Here is a 26,459-nt window from a genome sequence, read left to right on the forward strand (position 1 = left end):
AACAGAAGAGAGACAGAGAGCCAGCACATGGACCACGTTGCATGTATGGAGGTCAAAAGACAACTTTTAAGGCTTGGTTCTCTTCTCCCACCTTGTGGGTTCTGAGGATTGAACTCAGTTTTCCAGGCTTGGTGGCAAGTTCCCTTACCTGCTAAGCCATATTACCAGACCACCTTTTAAAACTATGTAAGAAAATATATAGTATTTAACTTCTTGCCTTTATTCATTTCAGTACACAAGTATATTCACATTGGTAGAAGTAAATCTGGTTTGTTTTAATTGCTTTGTTGGATACTATTGTATGAATACATAAACTATTTTAACTTCTAGTGTGGAAAATTCCAAATATATATTAAAATAGAAAGAGCAGTATAGTTCCAAATACTGAGCGTTAAGTCATTATTGTGATACATGGTCACTCCCGTGCCGTCCCTATCCCATCTCTTACTTTTAAGTAAATCTTAGACATTGCATATCATTTTCTCTGTAAATACTTGTTTCCATAATTTAAAAAAAAAATCCCCTAATGATGGTATTAAGGTGTTTTTGTTTGTTTGTTTGTTTTTTAAATCATTTGGGGGATGTATGATGGTAACATCTACCACCAATTTGTGTTCTGGGTGCATGTGCACATGTTTATAAAAAGAATGCCCAGCCAGGTGGTATACTATGGAATTCCAGCACTTGGAATGCAGAGGCAGGAGGATTTGGAGTTTGAGGCCAGCTTGGGCAGAAATAGACTTTGTTTCAGAACCCCCAAATGTTCAGGCTGAGGACGTAGCATAGTGGCTGAATGCTTATCCACCATGTGAAAGGCCCTGAGCTCAACCCCAGCCTGCAAAACCCGAAACCTTGCTTACTTGAGCATAGTGCCACATGGCTAGTGTTCAAAAACTGTGACAGGAGAATTGAGTTGAGCATGAGGCCATCCTACTCTACAGAGCGAGACCCTGTCCCAGAAATCAACCAAATAACAACAAAAACAAAAACAAAAACTGTTAGAAGGCATAGTGATGCAAGTCTGTGATCTCAGCCCCAAGAAAGCTAAAAAAGGGGATGGATCGTGAAGTCAGGATCAGCCTAGAGTATGTAGTTAGTTCCAGGCCAGCTTGAGCCACATAGCAAGACTCAAAAAGAAAAAAATTGAATCAAATCAAATCATAGACCTGTCAGGACACAAGAATACCCTGACTCCAAACACCAAAACCAAACAAACACTGTTGTCTGCCTCTCCCTCCACTGGGCTATCCCACCACATCCACAACATAGTTTTTTGACACCATATTTTCTCTGAGTGTAGTGACTTATCCCTATAATCTCAACATTTGGGTGACTGAGACAAGAGAACTGATGTGAATTTCAAGTCCAGTCAGGGCTCTAATGAGAGCCTGTCTCAAAAAACTAAGAATGAAACGAAACTAGCCAAACACCACCAGAAACGTGTGTTTTCAAATTGTTAAAAATAATTGTTTTAGGGGCTGGAGAGATGGCTCAGAGGTTAAGAGCACTGACTGTTCTTCCAGAGGTCCTGCGTTCAATTCCCAGCAACCACATGGTGGCTCACAACCATCTATAGTGAGATCTGGTGCCCTCTTCTGGCCTGCAGGGATACGTGTAGACAGAACACTGTATACATAAGAAATAAATAAATCTTAAAAAAAAAAGTCTTTAAAAAAATAATTGTTTTAGTTTGTGTGTGTGTGTAGGTTGTTTTCAAATTGTTAAAAATAATTGTTTTTAGGGTTTTTTTTTGTGTGTAGGTGTGCATATGTACACATGCTCGTGTATCTGCAGGATGTGTGGGTGTCTGTGTCTGTATATAGAGGTGGGGACAATGGTGACAACATCAGGTGTTGTTTTTCCTCGTGTGCTGTGCCTCATTAGGCTGGCTGGATAGCTCCAGGCCCACCTGGTTGTGTCTCCAGTGCTGGGACTGACAAGTACACACCACCACACCCCACTTGTTAATGTGAGTTCTGGGGATCAAACTTAAGGCCTTGGCATGTCAGTGTAGCAAGCACTGTATATACTGAGCTGTCTCCCCTGACCCGCTGCCAGACCCGTATACATAGAGACTTAAACACTGACGCCGATCTGAGAGGATCCCTTTGTTCTTTCTCTTTGTAACACTCACTCTACCGTTATTGATGAGGTTGAGTGCTTTTTGCCACATCCTGTGCAGCTTGGGTTCTGGGGTTCTGGACAGGGACAGTGAGGAATAAAGAAAGGGCAGATGCACATAAGTTAAGTAGATCAGGTAAGAGTTCTCTGACTGCTCCCTCTACCAGCCTGCCACCAACCCGGCACCTCAGCGTGTTCCTTAGGCACACATAGTGGGAGGGCTTAGCTAGGAATGTATGTTTATCAAAAGCTGGGTATAAACTTAGTCATAACATTTCATAGCCAGAGATAGGACTGATTTGCAGCAGAGCTTTTGGAGATGAAAGTTGAATGTCTTCCTCTTTGTATTATCAAGTAGTTTCTTTTTTGTAATGGTGCTGGAGATGGATACGGGCCCTGTGCGTAGTAGGCAAGTCCTGTGCCACCGAGGTGTGCCCCAGCCCTGTTGTGTGTTTATTTGAGACAGGTTTTCTCTGAGTTGCTCAGACTGACAACTTGAACTTAACTCAGGCAAGCCTTGAACTTTTGACCTCTCCTTCCCAGGCTCTGAGTAGCTGGGATTTCAGGTTTAAATGCCTGGCTACAAAATGGTTTTCTTCTTTTTGATTTTTTCAGGCATTTTAAATGTAAATATATTCTTTTTATGACATTTGTATTACTTTTTTGAGGATTTCATAGAGTATGGTTTGATCATATTCATCTCCTACCCCTACCCTCCACCCTGACTCCTACCTTCACCCCAACTTCGAGTACACTGTTCTTAACTCAGAAATAAAACCTGACAGTATCTAGATCATTTCCTTTTCCCCACCCCGAATCTGGTCTTTGTGTCTGTAAATTTTAGCTACTACTACTGCTGATTATTTATTGATTATAGATTTTTCTTAAGTCATACTTTTTGGAATAGTGTCCCACTAATGTAAAGTGCCTGGTGGTGGTGTACACACCTTTAATCAGGCAGAGGCAGGCAGATCTCTGAGTTTGAAGCTAGTCTGGTCTACAGAGCAAGTTCCAGGACCGACAGAGCTACACAGAGAAACCTTGTCTCAAGAAACCAAAACAAACAAACAAAAATAACATAAAGTGGTTCTGGTGTTCAGTGTATTATTTAAAACATCTCTAAGTACTTCTAATAATTTTCTTTTTTTTATTGCTAAGATTGTTTCTGCTTTTTCCCTCCCTTTAAATAAAAAGAGCACATACCTTTAATTCCACCTCTTGGAAGTGAGAGGCAAGCAGATCTCTGTGACTTAGAGGCCAGCCTGCTCTACATAGCCAGTTCCAGGGCTATACAGAGAGACCTGAGACGCGGAAGGAGAGAGAGTGAGAGTGAGCGAGTGAGAGCGCTGGAGAGAGTGAGAGCGAGCGAGCGAGCACTCAGAGCTTATGAAGTGGTCAGTGGGTAAAATGCTTGCGTAGATGGATAAATGGATGGATGATAGATAGATAGATAGATAGATAGATAGATAGATAGATAGATAGATAGATAGATAGATAGATAGAGACATAGATAGAGATATAGATAGATACATAGATACATAGATAGATTTACTTTTCATCTAGTTTTGGCAAAAATTTATGGATGCTTGGAAGGAATGTATGTTTATCAAAAGTTGGGTATAAATTTAGTCATAACATTTCATAGCCAGAGATATAACTGGTTTGCTATATTGTTGTAGTTGGAAAGTTTCCCCAGTCCTGCCAGGCCCTCACAGTCCACAGCCCACTTATAGAATAATCACTCAGAAGCTTATATTAATTATAACCATTAGCTTAGGCTTATTACTTTCTAGCTCTTATACTTAATTTAACCCATAATTTTTTTTTATGTTTAGTCACATGGCTTGGTACCTTTTCTCAGTTCTGCCTTGTCATCTTGTTTCCTCTGTGTCTGGCTGGCGACTCCTTACTCAGCTCTTCTTCTTCCCAGAATTCTCCTCATTTGCTTGCCATGCCTATATTTCCTTTCTGGCTACTGGCCAATCAGCATTTTTATCAACCAATCAGAGCAATACATACTCACAATGTATAAGAAAGACATCTTGTTCCTATGTCTTCTGATTCTCAGTGATGTTTTTATTGGAGGGGGATTTTTCTCAGCCCCCATGGGACTCATAGCTGGTTGTTTATAACACCATTTCCTCCATTGGAATCTGAACTTTTAAAAAATAGAGTCTGTGTCAAACTGTGCCTCATAAAAGAAGCTGCTCAGTGAACGTACACTCAGCAAATGGGTAGAGATGTTGCTTGGGCATAGAGTAGCTAATGATGTTGGCAGATGCTGGCTAGGTGTGCTAAAGCCAGGCTGCTCACATGCCTTGAAGGAGCCTACTGCCAGATCTACCCAGAGCAGTTCTGTAGAGATAACAGATCTTTTCTAGGAAGCAAGTGTTTGGAATCTAGCCACACAGGGACCCCAGCCATTACCTCCTCGGTTAAAGTAGTTGATAAAGTGGTGATCTCCCTGGGATCTTGTTCTGATATGGAGGCTGAGCCTGTAGACTGTGTCCTCAGGCATCTCTTCCCACCTGCCACAGGTGCAGGTTCTCCAGAAGGAGCTTGCTGCGTCTGCCTCTGAAGACACTCACCCCTACAAGGAGGAGCTGGAGACTGCCCTGGAGCAGTGCTTCTATTGCCTGTACAGCTTCCCCAGCAAGAAGAGCAAGGCCAGATACCTGGAGGAACACTCGGCCCAGCAGGTAAGGCTGCTACCCCAGGCCCAGGGAGGGGCGGCTCTCAGGAAGAGGAGAGCTCCTTACAGGACATGAGATTGTTACACACAGTGCACTAAGATGGTCGATGGTTGATCAAAGGAAAGGGTTTCCTACAAGATGTCGTTCATAATGGATTTGTAATGCAGCATTGGCAGGTTGTCACTCTTAGGTTTATTTGCAGTGTGGTTTACACACATAACTACATAGATATTTCCTTTCTCATTTGTTTTTTTCCAGAGCACTATTGGGTACATCATGTCATGGCTAATATCTTCAGCCATCCTCCAGTCTTAGATATTCTATACCTTAAAGTATAGGGTCCTTAGGATGGCACATCCACTCTGGCCCAGAGGTGTGGAGCCTAAGCTTCCCAGTTATGATTGACCCCCCCCCCCCATGCACATACATCTGGCTAAGTCACATGGTTTCACAGATCATAACCTTCAGTTTCTAACATTTGTTTTTTTAGAGACCAGCCCTAGCCAGGCATGAGTCCTAAAAGCCATTTCTTGGGCAGGAGATGTATTTTGGTTGGTAGAGTGCTTGTGTAGCATAGATGAAGCCCTGGGTTTTATCACTATAAAATCATATAAAACCAGGTGTGGTGGAGCATGCCCTTGGGAGGTGGGGGCAGGATCGTTAGAAGTTCATAGTGAGTTCATGGCCAGCCTGGATTACATGAGATCCAGGATTGAGGTGAGTGGAGAGATGGCTCAACAGTTAAGGACACTTGGTGCTCTTGCAGAGGACCTGAGTTTGGTTTCCAGCATCTAGAACAACAGGTGGCTGTCACCTTTAATTTCTTCTCCAGGGGATCTCTGCTGTCCTATGTGGACACCTGCACATGTGTGGCACATACATATACACATAAAGTATAATAAGATTTAAAAAAATAATTTCTTGACTAACAGTACTAAAAACTTAATATTTAACATAGAATTATCTTTATCATTTACTCTCATTCGTTAAGAAAGTTAAGTATTTCTGTTTGAGAGTAATTACCTTAACACATAATTTTGTGCAGTGATATCCTCAGGAAGCTTGAGACTTATACCAACCCGAAAAACAGAAGACTTAGGCTTTTTCGGCAGCTGGAATAGAGGCTTACCTGGCCATTGCAGATTAAAGAAGCAGAGATGGAACATGCTTTGCGTTCACCGCATGCTGTGAGCTCTTTGCGTTGAGGACAGTGTGCTCTTACAGAGGAGCTTCTCCTTGTTTCTTAGCCTTCATGTACTTTGAGTCTGCCTCTGTCTTTTTCCAGGTGGACCTCATATGGGAGGATGCCCTGTTTATGTTTGAGTATTTTAAGCCCAAGACCCTACCTGAATTTGATAGCTACAAGACAAGCACTGTTTCTGCTGACTTGGCCAACCTCCTGAAAAGAATTGCTACCATCGTGCCCCGCACAGAGAAGCCAACTCTGAGCATGGACAAAGTCTCTGCCTACATTGAGGGAACCTCAACTGAGGTGGGTCTCAGGGAACATGGGGTGGTGGGGCTTCCTCTCAAGCACTGCTTCCTGTCTGCTCAGCACCACCTGCTAGGGATCAGTGGAAGACGGGTTGATAGTTTACACCCGCATACTTGACTCCACCTCTCCTGAACTTGCCCTCTCTCGTGCCAGGTACCCTGCCTTCCAGAAGGGGCAGATCCCACCCCTCCAGTGGTGAATGAGCTCTACTACCTCCTGGCTGATTATCATTTCAAAAACAAGGAGCAGTCTAAAGCCATCAAGTTCTACATGCATGATATTTGCATCTGCCCCAACAGGTGAGTGACATTGTGTGGAGCCAGGCTGCTGCCAGGAGGCCTGCCAGTTCTCCAGTGAGCCAGTTGAAAGTTTCTTGTCTGTGGCAAGATAATGGAAAAGAAATGGCTTAGCATTCTCGATCACAGAAGACTTCTTTTCCAGAGTCCTATGGGAGATATACTGGGGTCAGCAAAGGTACAAGGTGACCTTTTGGATCCTGGTGTACAGGACAGGGAAATAGTACACAGCCCCATACTGTTTTGTCCTGCTTCCTTTCCTGGTAGCAGGAACCAGGACAACTGATGTATGTTTGGGGTAGACAGGCTCTTTAGTGAGGATTGCTTTGGGGGCTTGAGAGGGCGTACCAGGGGTGAGAGATGGTTCAGCGGTTAAGAGCACCCACATGGCCACTGTCACTCCAGTTGTAGGATCTCACACCCTCTTCTGACCTCCATGGGCCCCAGGCACACACGTGGTACACATACATACCCGAAGAACACATATGAGGAATAAACTATGTAACTAAAGAGGACTACTAGAAAAGCTGGAGCCCGAGGGGGTTTTGTTTGTTTTTGACCGTGCTGGGATGTTCCATCATTGACAGTGAGGTTTGTCCTGATGGTGTGTGTAGGAGCCCGTGTGCACGAGGTTTGGGCTTCCTCTGTAGAGCCCCACTGAGCTTCCTCCTAACTAACATGTAATGAATTTTCAGAACCAAGCATTCTGAAGGGCTCTGCTCTGCTCCTGAAGCTCAGTACACTTGACTAAAGGGGCTGTCTGGAAGGTAGGCGTGGTCAGATGAGGTTACCCTGTACCCAGTCTGTGTCTGAAGGTAAAGCCCTGCAGGCAAGCTCACCCGAAGTACTTAGGGCTACCATAGTGGCTGCCCTTGGACCATGGGTGAGCACAGCACTACCCTGCCCTAGGAAACCACAGAATTCACCTTTCTGCAGCCTAGCTGGGCAAGGGAAGAAGGGGCTGGGCTCCGAACAGAGAAGCAAGTTTGTAAGACGTCGTCACCCTGAGAAGGCCCCTTTTTGCTCATTCTGCAGTTTCCTCCTGTCAGGGAGCCATGTGCTTAAAGCCCTGGCTGTCTTGGGTATCACAACTGCTTCAGTTGTGATAGCACAGACCTGCGCTTACGCTGGCTGAGCTTGTGCTGTGGATGACATTGTCCATCACCTGCTGCCCCATCTAAAACGTGGGAGTAATGACGGCAGGCCCTTGGCCTGGCTCCTCTCACTTGCAGGTCCACAGGCAGTGGGGTGAGGGTCCTCAAGGCCCAAGTAGACCTCCTCTACTCTGGTGGTCCTCAGCCTTCCTAATGCTGCGACCCTTAATACAGTTCTCGTGGTGTGGGTGACCCCCCACCAGACAATTACTTCATTGCTGCTTCATAACTAATTTTACTACTGTTATGAATGTAATATAAATATCTGATATGCAGGAGATCTGATATGTGACTCCCAAAGGGGTCACAACCCACAGGTTGAGAACCACTGCTCTCGTCTCTACATCATCTGTTTACAGGATGTCAGCCTGTTAGATCCAGCCCAGTATGTGCTGAGATGTCTTCTCTGAGGACTGGCCCCAGTGTAGAAAGGGTTTTGTCAGCTTGGTGCTAAGTCTCAGCCTAGAGCTGCTTTTATTCTGAGCTCCACAGGCAGATAGCAGTGGAGACTGGAGTTCTGTTTGCTCCTTGCTGCTAGCTGGAGTACAAGTTGGATATTTATATTCTTCCTTGAGCCTTTTGAGAGGGGTGAAGCCATGATAGATGGTTGGGTGGACAGTAGCATCCTGATTGTACTGTTGGAGGTTCCTGTGATGACAACTGGCACTTTTCCTTCCCTTTCATTGAGCTTTCCTGCTTTTTTTTCTGAACTGGAAGAGGTACCAAATTAGATAGGCATTCTGGGATGGAGGTGGGACTAAGACCTAGTTGAGCTGAGCAGGAAACAGTTCTGAGCCCAGCACCAGGACTGAACCTGCTCTGCACAAATGAGAGCCCAGAATGTGGCCTCTGGATCCTTCTTCCTCCTGGGGTCACACTATCACTGAGCCATAGGCATCCCTGCAGGTCTGCCCGCACTCCCTGAGAACGGGCTGTGTGGTACTGTACCTGAGTCTGACACTGAACAGCAGGAGGGGTCACTCTTACTAGGACAGGAGCATGCTTGTTTTTCTCTGTAGGTTTTTTTTTTTTTTTAAATGCATATGGTTGTTTTGCCTGCATGTATGTCTGTGTGTTACATGTATGTCTGTGCATGTGGAGGCCAAAAGAGAGCACCAGGTCCCCTGGAACTGTAGTTACAGATGGCTGTGAGCTGCCATGTGGGTGCTGGGAACTGAACCCAGGTTCCGGAGAGCAGCCAGTGCTCCTAACTACCGAGCCATCGCTCTGGCCTGCTTCTTAGTTTTCATGGTGATGCCACTCTGCTTTGGTTACTCCGTGTGTGGAGGAAGTGGTTCTCATGCCACCACACAGGCGCTGTCATAGCATGTCTCCTTTCCTCAAGGAAACTTCTCCCAGAGTCGTTGGATATTGAAAAGAAATCCGTGCTATGAAATTGGCCCTGGTGAAGAATTTACCACTTAAGCCCTTCCCCCACTCCCTTCTAAAGAGTAGCCAGAGCAGAGCCGGGAAGAACTGCTGGTGACTTTGGGCCCCAGGCCCTGAGGAAGAAAGGCTGCTATCAGAAGCCTCTCACACGAGGGGGGTGTCTTCTTCCTGGCTCTCCTGTTACCACTGGGTCTTTGGAGCCTCTTGGGTTGGTTTGCCTCTGCCATCTCTTGGGATGATCGGGCAGCTCTGGATGGCAGTTAGCCAGTGTAAACTCACACCGGGGAATTTAAGGGGTGGTGGGCTGAGCTGATGGTGTAGGGAGGGGGCAGCATCAGCCCTTTGGGTTGCTGTGTTTTCTGTTTTCTGGACTAGCACTGGACAACAGCTCTCCAGGAACTCCGAAATCACCTTGGTCCTGGTGTGGTGTCTCCATGGCTACTCATCTTGTCCCAGAATCTTGTGTGTTCCTGCCTCAGCTTCCTTCAAGTGATCTCAGAACCATCAGGTCCCAGCCCTCAGCTGTCACCTTGTTCATTTTACTGCTGGGGTCTGAACTGGGAGCATAGGCTCCAGAGAGAACAGGAATGAAGTGAGTGGCTGGGGCCCCACTCTTCTTTGTTCCCTGAGCTCTGGCTTGGTGAGAGCAGGAGCCTCAGGAGGAAAGGACACTGAAGTCTCTGTGGCCTCAGCTGGACCCCTCTTTTGAGGACACTCTCACAAGTGTCCCGTTCCTTTCCACCAGAGCAGTACCCCGGGCAGCCCTTACTGCTGGGGAGCAGAGCCCCAAAGCCCAGCTATTAGAGCAGTCGTTGAGTGCTTGCAAAGTGCTAAGGGACATAGAAGAAACATCTTGTCTCTTAGCACACCATACCTCTTCCTCATGAGGTAGACCTTCTTAACTGTAGGTGATGATGCAGTATATGTTATGATCAAGGCCATGACAAAGCTATTCTAGGTCATGATCCTGACTGTGGAATAGCCAAGCTGGATTTCCATGATGCCCTGGGGACAGTAGTGTTGTTTTTTGTTGTTGTTTTTTTTTCGAGACAGGGTTTCTCTGTGTAGCTTTGCACCTTTCCTGGAACTCACTGACAGTAGTGTTTTTAACTGGTACTTTTGTCACTACCATAGGTTCGATTCCTGGGCAGGCATGGCTCTGGCCCGGGCCAGCCGAATTCAGGACAAGCTGAACTCAAATGAGCTGAAGAGCGACGGACCCATCTGGAAACACGCCACACCTGTTCTGAACTGCTTCCGGAGGGCCCTTGAGATTGACAGCTCTAATTTGTCCTTGTGGATTGAGTATGGCACCATGTCCTATGCCTTGCACTCGTTTGCTTCCCGCCAGCTGAAGCAGTGGAGAGCCGAGCTGCCTCCGGAGCTTATACAGCAGGTGAGGAGGGTGCTGCCCGTGGGCCTGCCGTCCCCTGTCTAGCTAGACTGCCTTGGGTCCCTCCTGTTCTTTGTTCTTACCCTCACATACATGTATCCTGTCAGCGATAGCTTTGTCCTTGGGCTTTGGGTACCTAGTCCATGGGCAGGAATTTCAGAGGTACCCTATTGTGACTGACCGACTGGTCATCACCTTGAGTGTAGCTGAGTTATGGTAGAGAAGGGATGTTGGCCATCTGAGGTAGGCAGCTCTTCCCTATTTGCTCAGAAGGACTTGGGAGGCCATGGTAAAAGGCTTGACCTGTCGTTAGGGATTTCAGTTTCTGGTGTGCAGCCTTCGTCTAGTGCAAGATACAGGCTCTGACCTGCAGTCACTGCTCAGCAAGAGCATCGTTGTTTCCTTCAGATGGAAATGCAGGAATCATGCTGAGAGGTTTGGGCTCTGTTTAGGGAGGGGTGAATGGTGCTGGGGATCAGAGCCAGGTCCTGTGCCTGGTGAGTACACACTACCACAGAGCTACCCTCAAGGTTAGGCTGGCAGGGCAGCCAGGTGTGGCAGCTCAGCAAGGTCTCAGAGGAGAGCAGGTGTGGAAGGAGCTGAGCAGTCAGTAGGGAGTGCCTGGTTTCAGGTTTTGCACTGATCATCTGTAATTAAAACCCAGGCAGGGTGATGGCTCTGTCACACCGCTGGGAGGCTGCTGAGGGCTAAAGGAGCCTCTTGGCAGGCAGGCCACTGCAGGCCTCGGAAAGAAAGTGCTGTCTCCGTGGGGGCTGACACTGGGCCAAGGTCCTGCTGCCTGCAGGACCCTGCAGAGTGGGACACAGGCCCTCAGAGCCTTTGCACTCTTCAGATGCTGTTGGAACACAGGATGGAGAATGCAGCAGTCAGTTTCACCATAGGGATCGCTAGTTCTATAATCCGGGTCGCATCCCTAACAATCTACAGTGAATACAAGGCAACCGTTTGAGGACCTCCGCCCTGGGAAAGTCCTGAAGTGAACCTACTTAATGAGGACCGAGTTATTGAAATATGTAGTGAATAAAAGATGTCATTGGGCTTTATGAAAAAATTAATAGCGAAATGTCTCCTGAATCTTATGTAACTAGAACTTTGACAATGCCAAGAATGTGCTCTTCTTCAGTGAACAAAGATTAAGTTGACTCTTGGGGAGCTCATCTTTCTATGAGTTGTATGATTTTGTCACACACACTTTTTACCTTTGCAGCATACATTTAGAAAGCTGCTTTTATAAACCTGTTTGGCAGTTACCTGTCTTGCCCTGGGAGTTTGAATTCCTTGGGCCTTACAGGCAGTGGCCAGCTGTGTTAGTTCTCAATCCTCGTGCATAAAGGCTCCGAATTGTCACACTTGCCTGGGAGCGTGGCCGGCTGGGAGCACACCACTGGACCTTACTGCTGCTGTTGGAGGCCTCACCAGTAATGTGGCCACCGCCGCCGCCTTCTTCTTCCTCCTCTGTGCTCTGGGAGCTACAGTCGCTCAGTTCAGGAGTTGGCCTCTGCGTTCTAGACTCAGCAGTGTGGTCCCAGCGTTTTCCCTCCTTCTGTGTCCAGATCGCATGAGCTCTGCAGTGAGGGAGAGCAGTGATGTCCATGTTTGGCTGGCTCTCTTGTTTGACTGTGGAGCCTGTGAAAAGGACATAAGGGATCCTCGGACAGAAGCTGTGCTTTCGAAGCTCCTGGGTGGTTATTATGTTTTCCTTTATCTTCTTAAATTTTTTCTCCAATGGTTTGAATGTGACATCATAGGGGTGATAGGCTTGACCCCAGTGGCAGAGGATGTACGAGAGAGAAGTGGCCTTAGAGGGGCCAGCGCACTGCTGACAGAAGGCAGATGTCAAGTGCTTCACAGGGGGCTGAGCCCTGACAAGAACAGGATGGAGAAGTGCCCACATGGCTCTCAACTAAACGTCCCCTTCTTTAAGAAGTTGTTATTCAATGTGTGTCTCTCTGGACTTCAAAAGGAGACAGAACCTTGTCACACACGAGGTGTGTATATTTAGAAAAATCTAGGAGGATTTGCCTATTAGGTTTTTTCTTTCAGCCTAGATACTGTTGTACTAAATGCAGTGTGTGGCTTCCCTTCCTCTCAGCCTCCACTGTTGAGCTCTACTCAGGTCACTCTCCAGGGGTCTAGTAGAGTCCTTTTAAATGTGTAACCTGACTGTTGTAGCCAACAGTACAGAAACTCCTTACTACGTTTTGTTGGTATTTAAACGGCCTCAGATCCCCCTCCACTCACTGCTATAGAACTTGACACCTTGTAACATGGGAACACCATTGTCCGCTGAGTACACACAGTGAAGTAAGGTGGCCTGGATCTTAGGATCCCTCCCCTAATCTCCTTGTACTGATCCTGGTGAGATTTCACAATTAAACTTTCCAGGAAATATACGTCCTGAGAGCAAGGAAGAACCTTCTCTGCACCTTTTGTACAGCTCCCCCAGGTAGACTTGATATCACCCCGCCTTATCCCCTAGTCTGGTTCTCTTCTATTTAGGATCACAGCCTCAGGATGACCTTGGTGTTTGCCTGATGGCCACTGTTATCCCAAGCAGCTCAGGTCCTGAGACTGCTCTCAAGTCGCCTGCCTCCCTTAAGTATCAGGGCAGCCAGAGGGATGGAAGGCCCAGGGATGCAGGAGTCCTGGAGGAAGGGAGAGGTTTGGCCTCCTTATCTGGGGCACATACTGCCCTGCAGGACTGCCCCGTGTTCCCTGGACTCTTTCCACCTCTGGGGAGGCAGCTTCCTAGGATGCAGTCCCCTGCTTGCTTGGGCTGTGCCTGGACTTACCATGTCTGAGAAATGGGCTGTTGAACATGTCTGCTGTGTCTGAGCTGCTGCGTTCTTTAGTTTTTGTCTGCAGACTTGCCAGAGGTGATATGGGGAAGTGGAAACATACCCTGTGATGTCAGTTCTAAGGCATGGAGAAAGAGCCAGGGACCAGAACTTCCTAACCAAGTGACTTGTAGGGAGTGACTTAACATTCTTTCTGTGCTTCAGGCTACATATGAAGCTGACCATTCCTTCTCCTAGGTGCTATTGGGAGAAGTCAGTCCTGATGCCTGCCTCAGCCATTTCGTAAGCCTCAGCACAGGGACCCAACACATGGGGAGACTGAAGTACCATGAGAAAGGGTGTCCATTCTATTCTGAGGATGGCAAGCCAGAACGGTGCTATGTAGCAGTTTCTAGACATGCACTCTTGGTGACTGTCCCTTTTCTTCCTGAGTGGGATATTGTACCTGCTGAACTTAGCAAAAACAGGGACGTTGGCAATGCCACAGAGCTGTTAAGCAGTTCCAACAGAACTACATTTAAGCAGCTGCCTTTTTCTTAGATTTGCTGTAGGGCCCATTCTAGAGGCAATGTGATCGAATCCCTGTGCCATGCTTGGCCCTGTGGTCCTTTTTGTCATATTTCATTCAGGGTTGGGTTTGTAGTTCTTGGTGGCCAGTTTCTTCTTGGAAAATGACTGACAGAGCATCTGGGTAGCACATGGCCCCCGAAGTCAGCTCCTGCTCTAGGATGTTCACAAAAGTAAGCCTCTGCCAAGCAAACAGAAGTAGGGCAGATGTGTCATGCCAGGAAGAGCACGTGCTTATGGCCCGGCAGCTCCCCTTGTTGAAGACCAGTGCTTGTGGGCCACCACCACCCCGCTCTGGTCCCTGAGGTAAGCTGGGAAGAGGCTACAGCCTCCTGCCATCAAGCCAGGACACAGTGAAGAGGGGCCAGAGACCTGGGGTGCCCAAAGTACAACATTCTCCACTCTGTCCCCAACCTGGGAGTTCTCGAATAAAGGAACATGTGTGCTTGGCAGCTGCCAAGAAGTAGAAATAGCAACTAAGTTGGAAGGCCTCTTGCAAATTGACCCTCCATCATGGCTACTGCTGGCCTTTGTGAAAGGTTGTCTAGAGGCTCTAGCTAAATACAGACTCCAAGTCAGTGGGTCTTGTATGGAGCTCGGGAATCTGCCTTCACAAATGCAGTATGTCTCTTTAAAAGGGTAAGGAGGAGAGGCAGAAAGCTCTGTTTCATCCCAGAGGTTCACACTGTCCAGTGCTGTGAATTGGGGATTGGATACTAGGTGCGGTTCTCTCCAGTGCTGTGGGGCAAGAGCTGCATGAGTGTCCTCTTGAGCTCTGCCTACCTGCCCCACTGAGAGGGTGGGAGCAAGGTGCTCACTCCCTGCAGGTGGGGGTTCATCCTGGGAAGGATGCCTAATGTTTTAAGACAGATGAGGCATAGTCACATCAGCCTTCTTCCTCCTTATATTGATGGATGATGGGTACCAGTCTTTACCATAGCCATGCAGACTATAGTTGGGAACCTAGAAAGAGATCAATAGGAACTTCATAAAACTTTACTGTTAGGTGCTACAGGAAGAAGCTAAAAGAAAGGACCTTTGAGTCGTTGAGAAATGACCTGAATTTTAAGTCCAGCTCTGGACCTTGCATGCTTTTAAGGAACTCCCAAGCTCCACATCTCATTGTCTACAGCTGTGAAATGGCGACAACAGTTCTGGGTCTCAGGTTCACTGAGAGGATCATAAGTCTGTGAACAAGACAGCTGACTTCATCCAAGAAAACCATGATCCCTGGGCGGGCTCGGGCATCGCACCTACGGCCAGTCTGCAGGCTTGTGATCTTGTTATAGATGGAGGATCGGCGCGACAGCATGCTGGAGACAGCCAGGCACTGTTTCACCTCTGCAGCCCACTGTGAGGGTGACGGCGATGAGGAGGAGTGGCTCATTCACTACATGCTGGGCAAGGTGGCTGAGAAGCAGCAGCAGCCACCGACCGTGTACCTGCTGCACTACCGGCAGGCTGGCCACTACTTGCACGAGGAGGCCGCCCGTTACCCTAAGAAGATCCACTACCACAACCCACCTGAGCTGGCCATGGAAGCCCTGGAGGTAACACTGCAGGTCCAGGGTAGGAAGGCAGGGCAGGAGGGTCTGCTCGCTCTGTCTCCCTGGGGATGGGGCTCACAGTCCCAGTGACTCCCTGGCAACCCCACACTGGTAACGTCTCTGTGCTCAGCATCTTCATGTTCAGTTAAATTCAAGCAGCCTGTTCTCTTTCCCTAAGAGGGCTTGCCATCCTTTTGGAGAGAATGAGCATTTTGTTTTCCTTTCCCAGAGGAAACCGCCTTCTTCCTCTGCAGCACACACATTCTCACTGCATATGGCAGGCACTGAGTGCTGTGGCTGCAGAGGCATCCAGTCTTGTCACGAGGCAGGCAGGAGGAGGGTGGTCGCTCTGGGGAGAATGCAGATAGGCACCGAAGGCCAGGTGAGGCCCGCCTGTGCTCGGGCCAGCCAGCTTCGAGGGTTAGGCCAGGATAAAAGCAGGCTGCTTGGATCACAGAATGTTGTGTCGTGTTTTGTTTTCCCGTTGCACTCAAAACTAGAGCAGTGCTTTATTGCCGGGATTCACTTTTATGATTTCTTGAATACTTGAGATGACGGCTCACACTATTGTTCTCAGCAGTCCTGACCAGCGAGCACTTTTGGAGGGAGGAAATAAAGAACATGAGTGGAAATCCAGTGCTGCTTTTCTCCACCCAGTACTCAAAGCTTCCCGAGCCCCTGCCTGTGATAGCTTTACCCTTTTTGAGGCTGCACGCACTGACCCTCGGCCAGTGCCACACAGTTAGTGAGCGTCCTAGAATTTGAACAGAATCCGTTTCTTGTTTTCTTGTTTCTGTGGGCACAGGTTTTTTTGTTTTCCCTGATTATAGATTCTATATGTATTCATTTGTTTTTTGGTTTTTGTTTTAAAGATTTATTTATGTATACAGTGTTTCTGCCTCCATGTATTCTTGCAGGCCAGAAGAGGGCACCAGATCTCATTGTAGATTGTTGTGAGCCACCATGTGGTTGCTGGGAATTGAACTCGGGACCTTTGGAAGAGCAGTCAGTGCTCTTAACCTCTGAGCCATCTCTCCAGCCCCGTATTCATTTGTTTTTAAAGACAGTCATAAAAGAATATAAAACATGAAAGTCCCCATTGACCCTGGTGTCCCCACCTCATAATCTGTACTATTAGTTAGCTATGTTCTTGAAGGTTTTGAAGGTCTTGAAGGTGTTTTTTCCTATCTCTGTGTAGGTAGGAACACTGTCCTAGGCTTTTTTGGCTCACATTTTCATTGAACAAGATGTACTAGAAGGTATGGGGTATGCCTGCCCCATGCCTTCCAGTTGCTCAGAGCGTTTGCTTCCCTACATAGCTTCTTTGTGGACTTTGCTAGGATCGTGTGAAGAAGTAGGCTCCCCTAGTCTTATATCAGAGAGCTCTTCGGAGTGTTTCCAGGGGCTGAGGTTTAAAGGTGGAGTTGTAGACTACTTACGATTCTGACCATGGCCTCCAGTTACTCTAGAGGATGACATGGGTGAGCATCTTGGTTCTCTAGCCAGTCTAAGAATCTCCTTTTAGTATTTGCCAATTTTATGATCCAACAAAAAAATATTGCACTTAGGACGTTGAGAGAGGGATCGAGAGTTCCAGACCACCCTCAGCTACATCGCAAGATTTAGGCTAGCCTGAGCTACATCAGATCTTGAGGCAGTGCCCACTGGCTGCTACTATTATTATCCCACCACCATATGCTTGGATTACTGGGTACATGTTTAAGTTAAGATGTTGACAGTATCCATTTTAATTTTCAGGGCTTATTTGTCCTAGGGGAGTTAAAAGCTAAAAAGACAGGCAATATGTGGTGGCTTGTCTCTCGGGGCAGCAGCCTGTTTACAGTATGGCTGCTTCATCTGTGGAACAGGCCTTGGATTGGAAAAGGCTGCTTATTATGCCTGAGGTGTTGTTCTAGGTGTACTTCCGGCTCCATGCTTCCATCCTGAAGCTCCTGGGCAAACCTGATTCTGGGGTTGGTGCAGAGGTCCTGGTCAGCTTTATGAAGGAGGCAGCAGAAGGACCTTTTGCCAGGGGCGAGGAGAAGAATACACCCAAAGCTTCCGAAAAGTGAGTACTGGCTTGCAGGGACCTGGGTGTCTCATCTCCTATCATGTAGTTCAGAGGAGGGCCACTGAATAAACTGGAACTCAGAGTCTGATTGCAGGGCCGAGCTCTTTCTGTTGAATCTGCTGTCCCTGCTCTCTTCTCTGTGGCATTGGCTGGTGTTGTCCTACCTGCAAGGGTGAGTCCTGGGGAGAAGCCAGCCCCTCCCTCCTGCTCCAGTGAACAAAGCTTTGTCCTGTGCAGAACATAGTAAAATACTATGTTTTACTTTTTCCCCTTACCCAAGACTCCAACGGGGTGACCTCTGAGGCCCAATGTATGGCCCGTTCTCTGGAGTGCCAGTGAGGCTCTTCCCTCAGTGCCGAGAGCCGAGAAGCGACCTTGGTGCAGTCTCCTCTGTTGCTTGGGGACTGACCACTCTTCCCTGACACAGTTGTCTTGGGGCCAGACACCTTTTGCTGTGGTGTTTCTGCCTTGCTGCTCCATTCAACCCATCCCGTCTCTGAGGCCCCACCTGGCTGAGGACTACGCAGGACCCAGCTGAAAAACCTGCTTCCAGGCCTGACCCTAAGAACTATCTGTTCATGGCTGTAGGTAGTCACATGACCTGTGCCTCCAGTGAACAGTGCTCAACCCTGCACAAGCAGTGTTTCCTCTACGTGTGGGAGAGATGAGCACCTGGGTGGTAGGTCACTTGGTTGGTATAGTGTGCTCAAAAATTATAGATTGATGTTTTCTCGTCATAAGGGGTTTCCAGAGTACAATGAAATTTTCATTGATCATAATTCTGTCCTGAAAAAAATAATTATGCAGCTAATGTGTAAATACATTGTACTTACAGGAAATCAGACATACATACATAGACTAAAATGTGACAGGTCTCCTCTTGTCACCAGAATTGGCCATTATTCAGTCTGGTTTCTCAGCTCGTTTTCTATACATTTGTATACAGTTATTTGAACACATGCAGTTGCAGGTTTATTTTGCTTTTGTGGTACTAAAGGGTTGAACCCAGGGTGTTGTGCATACTAGACAAGTGTTCTACCACCAAGGTCCCCTCCAGGTTCCTTTAATTAAATAAAAACAAGGCCCAGCCGCTTGTGGAGGATTCTTTTCAGTTGCTTGCTTTTGTGGGTTAGATTTCAGAAAAGGGTAACTTTCTATCCCTTTTTATTTCAAATGCTGACTGGCCAAAAGTGTAATGCTTTCCTCGACACGGATTTCTCACTTGCTCTCTGAAGAACCCTTACCAAATGCCAGACTGCATATTGAACTTCTCAGACCTGCTTTCTTAGACCCTAACTCAAACAGCAGGCTTCTTTTCTCCGTCTCCCTCCTCTGGACAGTTGTGGCAGCTTATAGGTTGATTCTCCAGTTTGTCTTCCTCTCTCAAACTTCAACAAAGAAAAGAACAACTGAGCTGGGCGGTTGTGGCGCACGCTTTTAATCCCAGTACTCAGGAGGCAGAGGCAGGCGGATCTCTGTGAGTTCGGGGCCAGCCTGGGCTACAGAGTGAGTTCCAGGAAAGGCACCAAAAATACACAGAGAAACCCTGTCTTGAAGAAAAAAAAAAAAAAGAGCCACTGAAGGTGTTGTTCTGCTTTGCTCTTTCCTTCATCAGTGGGTCTGGGCGCCTTCCGTGCATCTCTGCTTGGCGCTTTTCCGCTACCTCCTACCAGAGCATGGATACTCTGTGTTTTAGGTGATTATTTCCACAAACATGAAGAATATTTCTGCCCTTCCCTCACCAGTGTTGTATCAGAAACCCTTGTACACGTGTAAGCTTGCACTAGTGTGTACTTGTGTCTGCTCACTTGTCAGGGGTTGGCTGTGTTGTGTCATCTTGCAGAAAGGCTTTGATTTGGTGTGCATGCTGAGAAATGCTGGTCACTTCCCCTGCAAGGTCTCCTGAGCCTGAGACCAGATGCTGTTAGACCCTGGCCAGAAAGGTTGGGCAGCATCCAGTTAGAGGCTGGAAGCTATGGGAGGGATACGGAAGTCCTCCCTGGAGCACTAACCAAATGAGACAGGGACCACGTGAGGTATGTGGAGCATTTATTTCATCATAATGTGGACTTTTATTTGTACCTCTGTTCCACAGGGAGAAGGCCTGCCTGGTGGATGAGGACTCCCACTCTTCAGCTGGGACACTGCCTGGCCCCGGAGCCTCCCTCCCCTCCTCCTCTGGCCCAGGTCTGACATCCCCACCTTACACAGCCACTCCGATTGACCACGATTACGTCAAATGTAAAAAACCCCATCAGCAGGCGACGCCGGACGGTATAGTCCCTGTTCTCCCTACTGTGCCAGGGCGGCACACCGATTGTGGGGAGGGTGCTCGCGCGACTTCATTTGTCGCTTCGTTTTGGTGAGGGGGTGCTGGGTCTGGGGTGACACGGGCAATGTTGCGGCTGTTCATTTACCTCATGGATTCACAGTGCTTCTTGTGCTTCCAAGACATGCTCAGAGTCGCCATCTGCCACTCGCCCACTTGGGAGGCAGGGAGGAGCAGGTCTGGCTGTGGCAGCTTACTTTTGAGCTTACATTTTCCTACCTGCAAAACAGGGTTGCCAACACCTTTGAATGATACTTGGAAGACCCTGTAGGCTGCCTGGAGTGATTCTTGGCAGTCAGCTCCATGTGGCCTACGTCCAAGTACAGCACGTTGTCATGGCCTCTGTCCTTTGGTGGTTGTAGCTGGGCCACAACTAATTCTAAATCTGTCACTCTTGGGCATCCAGATAGGGTGCTGCCTGGGTCAGCTAGGATGTGTGTAAGGCTGTTCCATGTGGGATGAGGCAGGTGGCGACTGTTCAGTCACATTCCTTACTAACATTTGGAGGCTTGCATGCTGGCCCATAGCTTAATCTGTCCATGGTCTCACCTGTGCAGTAACAAGCTGGTGACACAGTAGTTGGCATCAGCAGTTGATGGGCTTAGAGCTCTGGTCATTGAGTGGGTGTCGGAGAGGTGATAAAATGCTGAAAGGCACCCTCACTCCCATGTCACTCATCTCATTCAGCGGGCCTTCCTCTCCTTCCAGGATGGTGATAGGACACTCCTGGGTAGGCAGGATCGGCACCAGGGCTCTTCCCAGGTCAGGTGGTTCTTAGGGGAAGGATGGACTCGGGGTGCCATGGTAGCTCTCACTTTGAGGTCCAGCAGAGAGCTGAGGGGGCAGGACTACCCTGCCTTGGCTCCAGCACCCTGCTGAGGCCTTCCTGGTTTACAGATTCCTGGAGAGCATGGGCATCTGTTCCAGCTCACTGCACTGAAATCAGTTTCAGAAAAGCTGGGGAAGGATGACACAGTGGTTAGGGTTCCTCTCCTCTGGGGCCGGTGTTCTGTGATTTCCCGGGAGAGCAGCACACTTGAGCATCCCCTTGTAGGCTTGGTTTAGGCCCTACAGCATGTGTGTTGAAAAGAGACTGAGGATCTGTATGTGTGCTGTGTCTCCATCACCTCCCAGTGGGTTGTCTTTGCTAAGTCCCTGTGTTTTTCACTCTCCAGAGCAGAAATGAGAGGAGCTGACCTCTAGGTCCTCCAGTCTCCAGCTCAGCAGATTGTCCTACCTAAGAGCCTCTTGCCCTTAGTTAACTCAAATTAATTGGGAGAAACACCCAGTTCCAATTTTTGACTCTTGAAGGTACTGAGAAAACACAGTAGAAGTAGACCCTTGCTCTGTGATTTTCTGCTAGATACTTGTGGTCACGAGGATTCATTCACCATGTCAAAGTTCTCAGGAGAGAGGACTGCCTTTTTCAGTGTCCATGTGCCATGTGACCCTGTCATATGCTTCTGGGCTGGGGAGGACCTGTACCAGCTCTGCAGCTGCTCCTCTCCTCCACCCACCCACCCCCCAGCTCAGATTGCAGATGGGCTTGGCTGCCAGCCCACAGAATTAATTATGCTTTGAGGAACAGGAAGGAGGGATCCAGGAGCCTCAGAGGAGCCCATGGCATCACTTGGCACTGATGGCCTTGCTAGCCCCACGTGAGCACATGTGTAACCCTAGAGCTATTAAGGAGCTGCTGCAGAATTCAGGCACTAGGTGCTGAGCATGGCATGCTTATGGTGCTAACCTAACAACTATTTGTTCTGGAAGTTTGCAGAATAAGTAAGTTCAGATATACTTTCAGTGGTTTCAGAATTACTCCTGTTAACTGAAGCCACTGTGTTCCTTACCCCATCTTTGTCCAACCCCAATGTGTGGAGAAGCATGCTTTCAGATCCACCAGCCTCTTCACCCTCTGCATCCCTAAAGAAATGTCTGTGACAGGAAAATACTCAGAGCCCTAAAACAGCACTTCTCTTCAGAGGTGGTAGTGACCTTTTCATCAGTTCCTCTGGTTCCTGGAGAAAGGTCTAGACCTTAGGCAACAGCAAGCAGATTGCAAGTCAAGGCATTTGCTGGTAGCTCGAAGGCACGGTCCCCGCTGCTCCTCCTGCTTCATGACCTGTCCGAGGTCAGGGTATTAGTACTTGCTCTCGGTCATGACCTGTCCGAGGACAGGGTATTAGTACTTGCTCTCGGTCATGACCTGTCCGAGGACAGGGTATTAGTACTTGCTCTCAGTCACGACCTGTCCGAGGACAGGGTATTAGTACTTGCTCTCGGTCATGACCTGTGCGAGGACAGGGTATTAGTACTTGCTCTCGGTCATGACCTGTCCGAGAACAGGGTATTAGTACTTGCTCTCAGTCAGAGTTACCTTTCCAGAGCAGCCACTTTGACTAGGGAGCTGTTAGAGATCAGATGGCAGGGCAGGAACCGTGTAGGCCCTGGAGTCAAGACCTCCGAATTCCAACCTGCTCCCCGGATGACAAGCCCAGCTTCCTTAGACACGGGCCTCTGTTGATTTGCCTCAGGGTAGTAAAGTATTTGCACAGCCTGGCCTCTTCCTCGCTGTAGTCCTTCAGGTCATCAGTGAAGGAAGTGCATGAACTGGGTAGTAGTACCTCATAGAGTGAGAAGCCCGGGTCCTGGGGTGTGTCATCAGTCTCGGTTTTTAGCCCGACTTTCTGGCTGGAGTGTGGCCTCACAAGAGGTGTAGGCAGTGCCGTGGGAATTATCAGGTGGACATAAGTAGCTTGCCACTTGATAGCAGCTCCTTCCTAAAACCCAGCTTCACTGTCTGAACTGTTCTGACTTACAACCTTGTGCTGTCTGTCCTAGACCTGAAGCCTGTCACATTCGGTCAAAGCTTTGGGATCGGCCCCTGAGGCCACAGTAGCCAGCCATGACATCCAGCTCCTCTTAGCAAGGTCACAAGGGCACCCTAGGCTGACCAAGCTGAGATGGAGAGGGGAGGGAGGGAGAGATAGCATCTGATGTAGCTGTTTTCCCATCGCAATAACTGCTTCCCGTGTGTCTCCTGGAACTGGCCCATATACTGCATATTGAAACTTCCTGTCCAGGGAAAAAGTGACGTGAGAAAACAGGATAACCTTTAGGGGGCTGACAGTGATTTCTGTGTGCCCATGTCTAATGGCAGAGTTGAGTAGAATCTCTAGTTCTACCCTGCAGGCTAGCTGGTGCAGGTGTCTGCCCATGGGTCCATGTGTGAGCAATTGGGCTTCTCCTCATAGCGCTGTGTGCTCTCAGCCCAGGCTTCAGGCAGGTGCCTCCATCTTCACAGACACCATCAGGCTTGACAGGGGCCCTTTCCTCCCTAAAAGAAAATGAAGCTGAGAGCAGGCAGGGCTTCCTACTTGTTGGGGCCGAGCTAAAAGAGAGTGTGGTAGAGTCTCTTCCCAGACCAGATCTGAGGCCGATTGTACAGATTGTGTTTCTGTGTTTCTGTTCCTGCTGGAGGTACCTCAGTGAAGGATGCATGGAACAGGGCCGTTCCTAAATGGCTTTGGCCGTCCTTTGATCTGGCTTAATTGACTCTCAGGATGTGTCAGTCGCAAGATCTATTAGATGAAGAGCCTTGCTGTTGCCTGTCACACTCTATGTCACTTGAGAATGTCAAAGCCGGGCAGGGCCTCAGAGGTCAGAGGTCAGGGTCTTCTGACAGCGCCTATACCAGATGCACAGAGCAGCCGCCCTGTAAGCCAGAGAAGTAGGTTCAGGTCAGTCACGTAGCTGAGGAGTGGGGCAGGCCAAGGTCAGCACGGGGAGGCAGCGGACACGGCCCGGAAGCCTGGCTTGGTTAGGGTGAAAGGCCCAATGTAGCCCAGGTCTGTGGTCTGTATCAGCAGAGGGGACAAGGACAGGAGTCTTGGGAGCTGGTGTCTATGGATACAGGTGATGCCCACTAAACCCCACTGTCAGCATGGACAGAGCCAGCAAGGAGCCCTGTGCCTCAGATGTAGAGGGTGGGGGTCCTAGGGAATATAGGGTGGCCTGCCCTCTTCACAGCCATCCATCCTCACCCACCATTCTGTCACTGGTGTGTGCTGTTTGTGTCCATCCTCACCTGTCCACCCCACACTGCCTCCACAGTATTGCCCGTGCTGCCCCTAACCCTGCCCACACTCTGTCCTCCAGGCCTGTCTCTCTGCTTGCCCCTGGCACGGCTCGCTTCAGGAAACAGTGCAGACGCATGCTCAGCCCTCAGTCCGGCTCCCTGCTTCCCCATGACCAGGAGCACCTTCATGTCTGCCGGTCCTGTGATTTCCAGAATGTGTGTTTGATGTGCTTGGCTTCTGCCGACTGCCCATTTTCTCAGTTCTGGCCTGATACAGAGGCCCTGGTAGCCTCTCCCACAGTTCTCCCTGCCTGGCGGGTAGTTCAGGCCTGTGTTCCCATTGCTTTGTTCACTCTTTCTTAAAACAACAAGAAGACAACACTCTTAAGACACCAGATTCCCTTTACGAGGACCAGTGTAAAACTGCAGATTGTGTGCAGTAGCCAGAACTGAGGTGGGCCCTGTGTTTGTCGTTCACAGAGCCCTGACTACTAAGGGCCAGGGTTTGCAAATGACTCTGAGTCAGTCCTGAGCCTGATCTTCACCCTGCCTGCCTAGGGAGAAGGGTAGGTCGGTTTTCATGGGCGCTCCATGTTCCTGTAACTGGAGAGAGTCCCAGGGGAACTCGTGTTGTTGGGGACAGAGCCAGTTACTTCCTTTCTGCTCCCTCTCTTATTCTTAACTTTTCTGAGAACCTCTCTCAGGCCATTGCTGATGGTGGCAGTTCAACAACTCCTGCTGTGTGCTGGGCATGGAAGAGGGCACCATGGGGAAAATCAAAAGGAGAGTGTCCTGACCCCTGCTGTGGCTGGACCTGCATGTCCCTAGGTGGTGCCTTGAGACAGTGGTTGGTTCTCTGGGCTTTGTGGATTGGGAGGACCACTATAGGTCCATGGGGCACTGAGGGAGATTGGGGGGACAAAGACACTGTGGGTTAGAGAGCCCTGCAGTGTCTGGCTGCTGGGTGGTCAGGGTGAGCACAAAGGGCATTGTGGGAAAGCAGCTGGGCTCCAGGAGGTGGGGCTCTCTGCTGCAGGCAGGACTCCAGCCTGGGCTTCAGACAAGCGGACCCTCCTTGTCTTTTATTGGAAGAGCCTTCCTGGGGGGCGGGGACAGAGAGGAGGTAAGGAGTCAGCAAGGGAGGATTGAGTCAGGCCATTGGTTGTCAAGAATCTCACAGCCTGACTGATTAGCACACAGAGTGCTTCTTTATTTGTACAGAATTCAATAGGCAGGGATAGATTCGTATTGTTCCAAAACATAGATCATATCTTTTTTGTTTTTAGACTTGTGTTTCACTTTCTCTTTCATATCTTTTAGTCATCACTGATAAATCGTGACAAAACAGTTATCTTTTACAATCATTTTTACTCATCAACCCCTTAACCTAACTTCTAGGCAGCTCTTCCGGTTTCAAGAGCGCTAGAAAGAAAATCTCCAAGCCAGCCCAGGCAGATTGCCATATCCTGAGCAGTGTATTATTAACTCTTAATGGTCAGGCCAAAGCTGCTGCAGTTAGTATTTAATTTCTGGCATAATACAATGTTTTTCATTTTATATCTTTATAGAACTTATGTATATGTTAATCCGGCATTCTTTTATTCTTTGGTCATATGACATAATAGTAGCTGTGCGCAAGTTAACTTTATAAGAAAGGGAGACCCTGACACCATTCTCTTACCATCTTTCCACTCCGTTCTTTGCTCATCAAGATAAGCCCCTGTGTAGGGCAGAGGTGACTCCAGCCAATCTAACTTTGTTGCTGTATATGCCACATAATCACCTGAGCATAGAGGAGGAAGAGGCTTGTACTTTGTTCTGATTATCTTGTTCCTGAGTAAGTATGGAGCAGATATTTCAAGATTATCTCAGAGCCTCATAAGGAGACCTTCTTTATGTGTATCACAACCTCCAGGGTGTAAGGAAGATCTTCCAGTAGATAAGGATATCTCCCTAAAGGGGGGAGGGGTGTATGTTCAGGACTTCCCTGGGGAAGCTTAGAAGCAATATTCCTGAGAGAAGGCACAAATGATTCATAAGAAATATCCTATTAATTCAGTATCCCTAAGTTGTACAAATATTAAAGCCCCCCCCCCAAGCATGCAACTTGTGGAGATCAAAACCAAAAGTGAAAGACAGTCACCATGGCAGTCATATGGATCTTTGTCAAGCAGCTGTGCTGGCTTTATGACTTGCCGTTCCCATCAGATATGGCTGCGCCACCTAGGAAACACACTAGCTAGGGTGAGCTGCCAGCTGTCCTGGTGTCCTCTTTTCTTGGAGATTGAGTTCAGAGCACAATGCTCAACTAGCCTTAGGAATGCAGAAAGCCTGTTGAGTTCTTTCTGGCCAGTATCTCCCCTGACCTGAGATACAGAGTGAGAGAGAGACAGAAGAGCTCTTTCCTGCTCCCTGTGGATATCAGACAAGGTGGAGCTCGAAGTGTCTGGCATTGCTTCATTGAGCCAGGAAAACTGGCTGGAAGGGTGGAGTGCAGCCTGCCTCCC

At 48.5% G+C, this 26,459-nt stretch overlaps 1 protein-coding gene across 3 annotated transcripts in view; it reads left to right on the forward strand.

The window, feature by feature from the left end:
• Positions 1-26,459, forward strand: part of Cabin1 (calcineurin binding protein 1) — a 128,404-nt gene that overhangs the window by 40,172 nt on the left and 61,773 nt on the right. For 2 of the 3 annotated variants that reach the window (XM_076558630.1, XM_076558631.1), the window contains exons 20-26: positions 4,659-4,820; positions 6,100-6,306; positions 6,463-6,608; positions 10,283-10,544; positions 15,217-15,477; positions 17,391-17,542; positions 19,641-19,819. In XM_076558630.1, the coding sequence (XP_076414745.1) occupies positions 4,659-4,820; positions 6,100-6,306; positions 6,463-6,608; positions 10,283-10,544; positions 15,217-15,477; positions 17,391-17,542; positions 19,641-19,819 (1,369 nt within the window). The remainder of the gene's footprint in view (positions 1-4,658; positions 4,821-6,099; positions 6,307-6,462; positions 6,609-10,282; positions 10,545-15,216; positions 15,478-17,390; positions 17,543-19,640; positions 19,820-26,459) is intronic. The other variant, XM_076558632.1, reaches the window with a different exon arrangement.

The sequence above is a fragment of the Peromyscus maniculatus genome, chromosome 21 (assembly GCF_049852395.1).
Source record: "Peromyscus maniculatus bairdii isolate BWxNUB_F1_BW_parent chromosome 21, HU_Pman_BW_mat_3.1, whole genome shotgun sequence".
Lineage (NCBI taxonomy): Eukaryota > Metazoa > Chordata > Mammalia > Rodentia > Cricetidae > Peromyscus > Peromyscus maniculatus.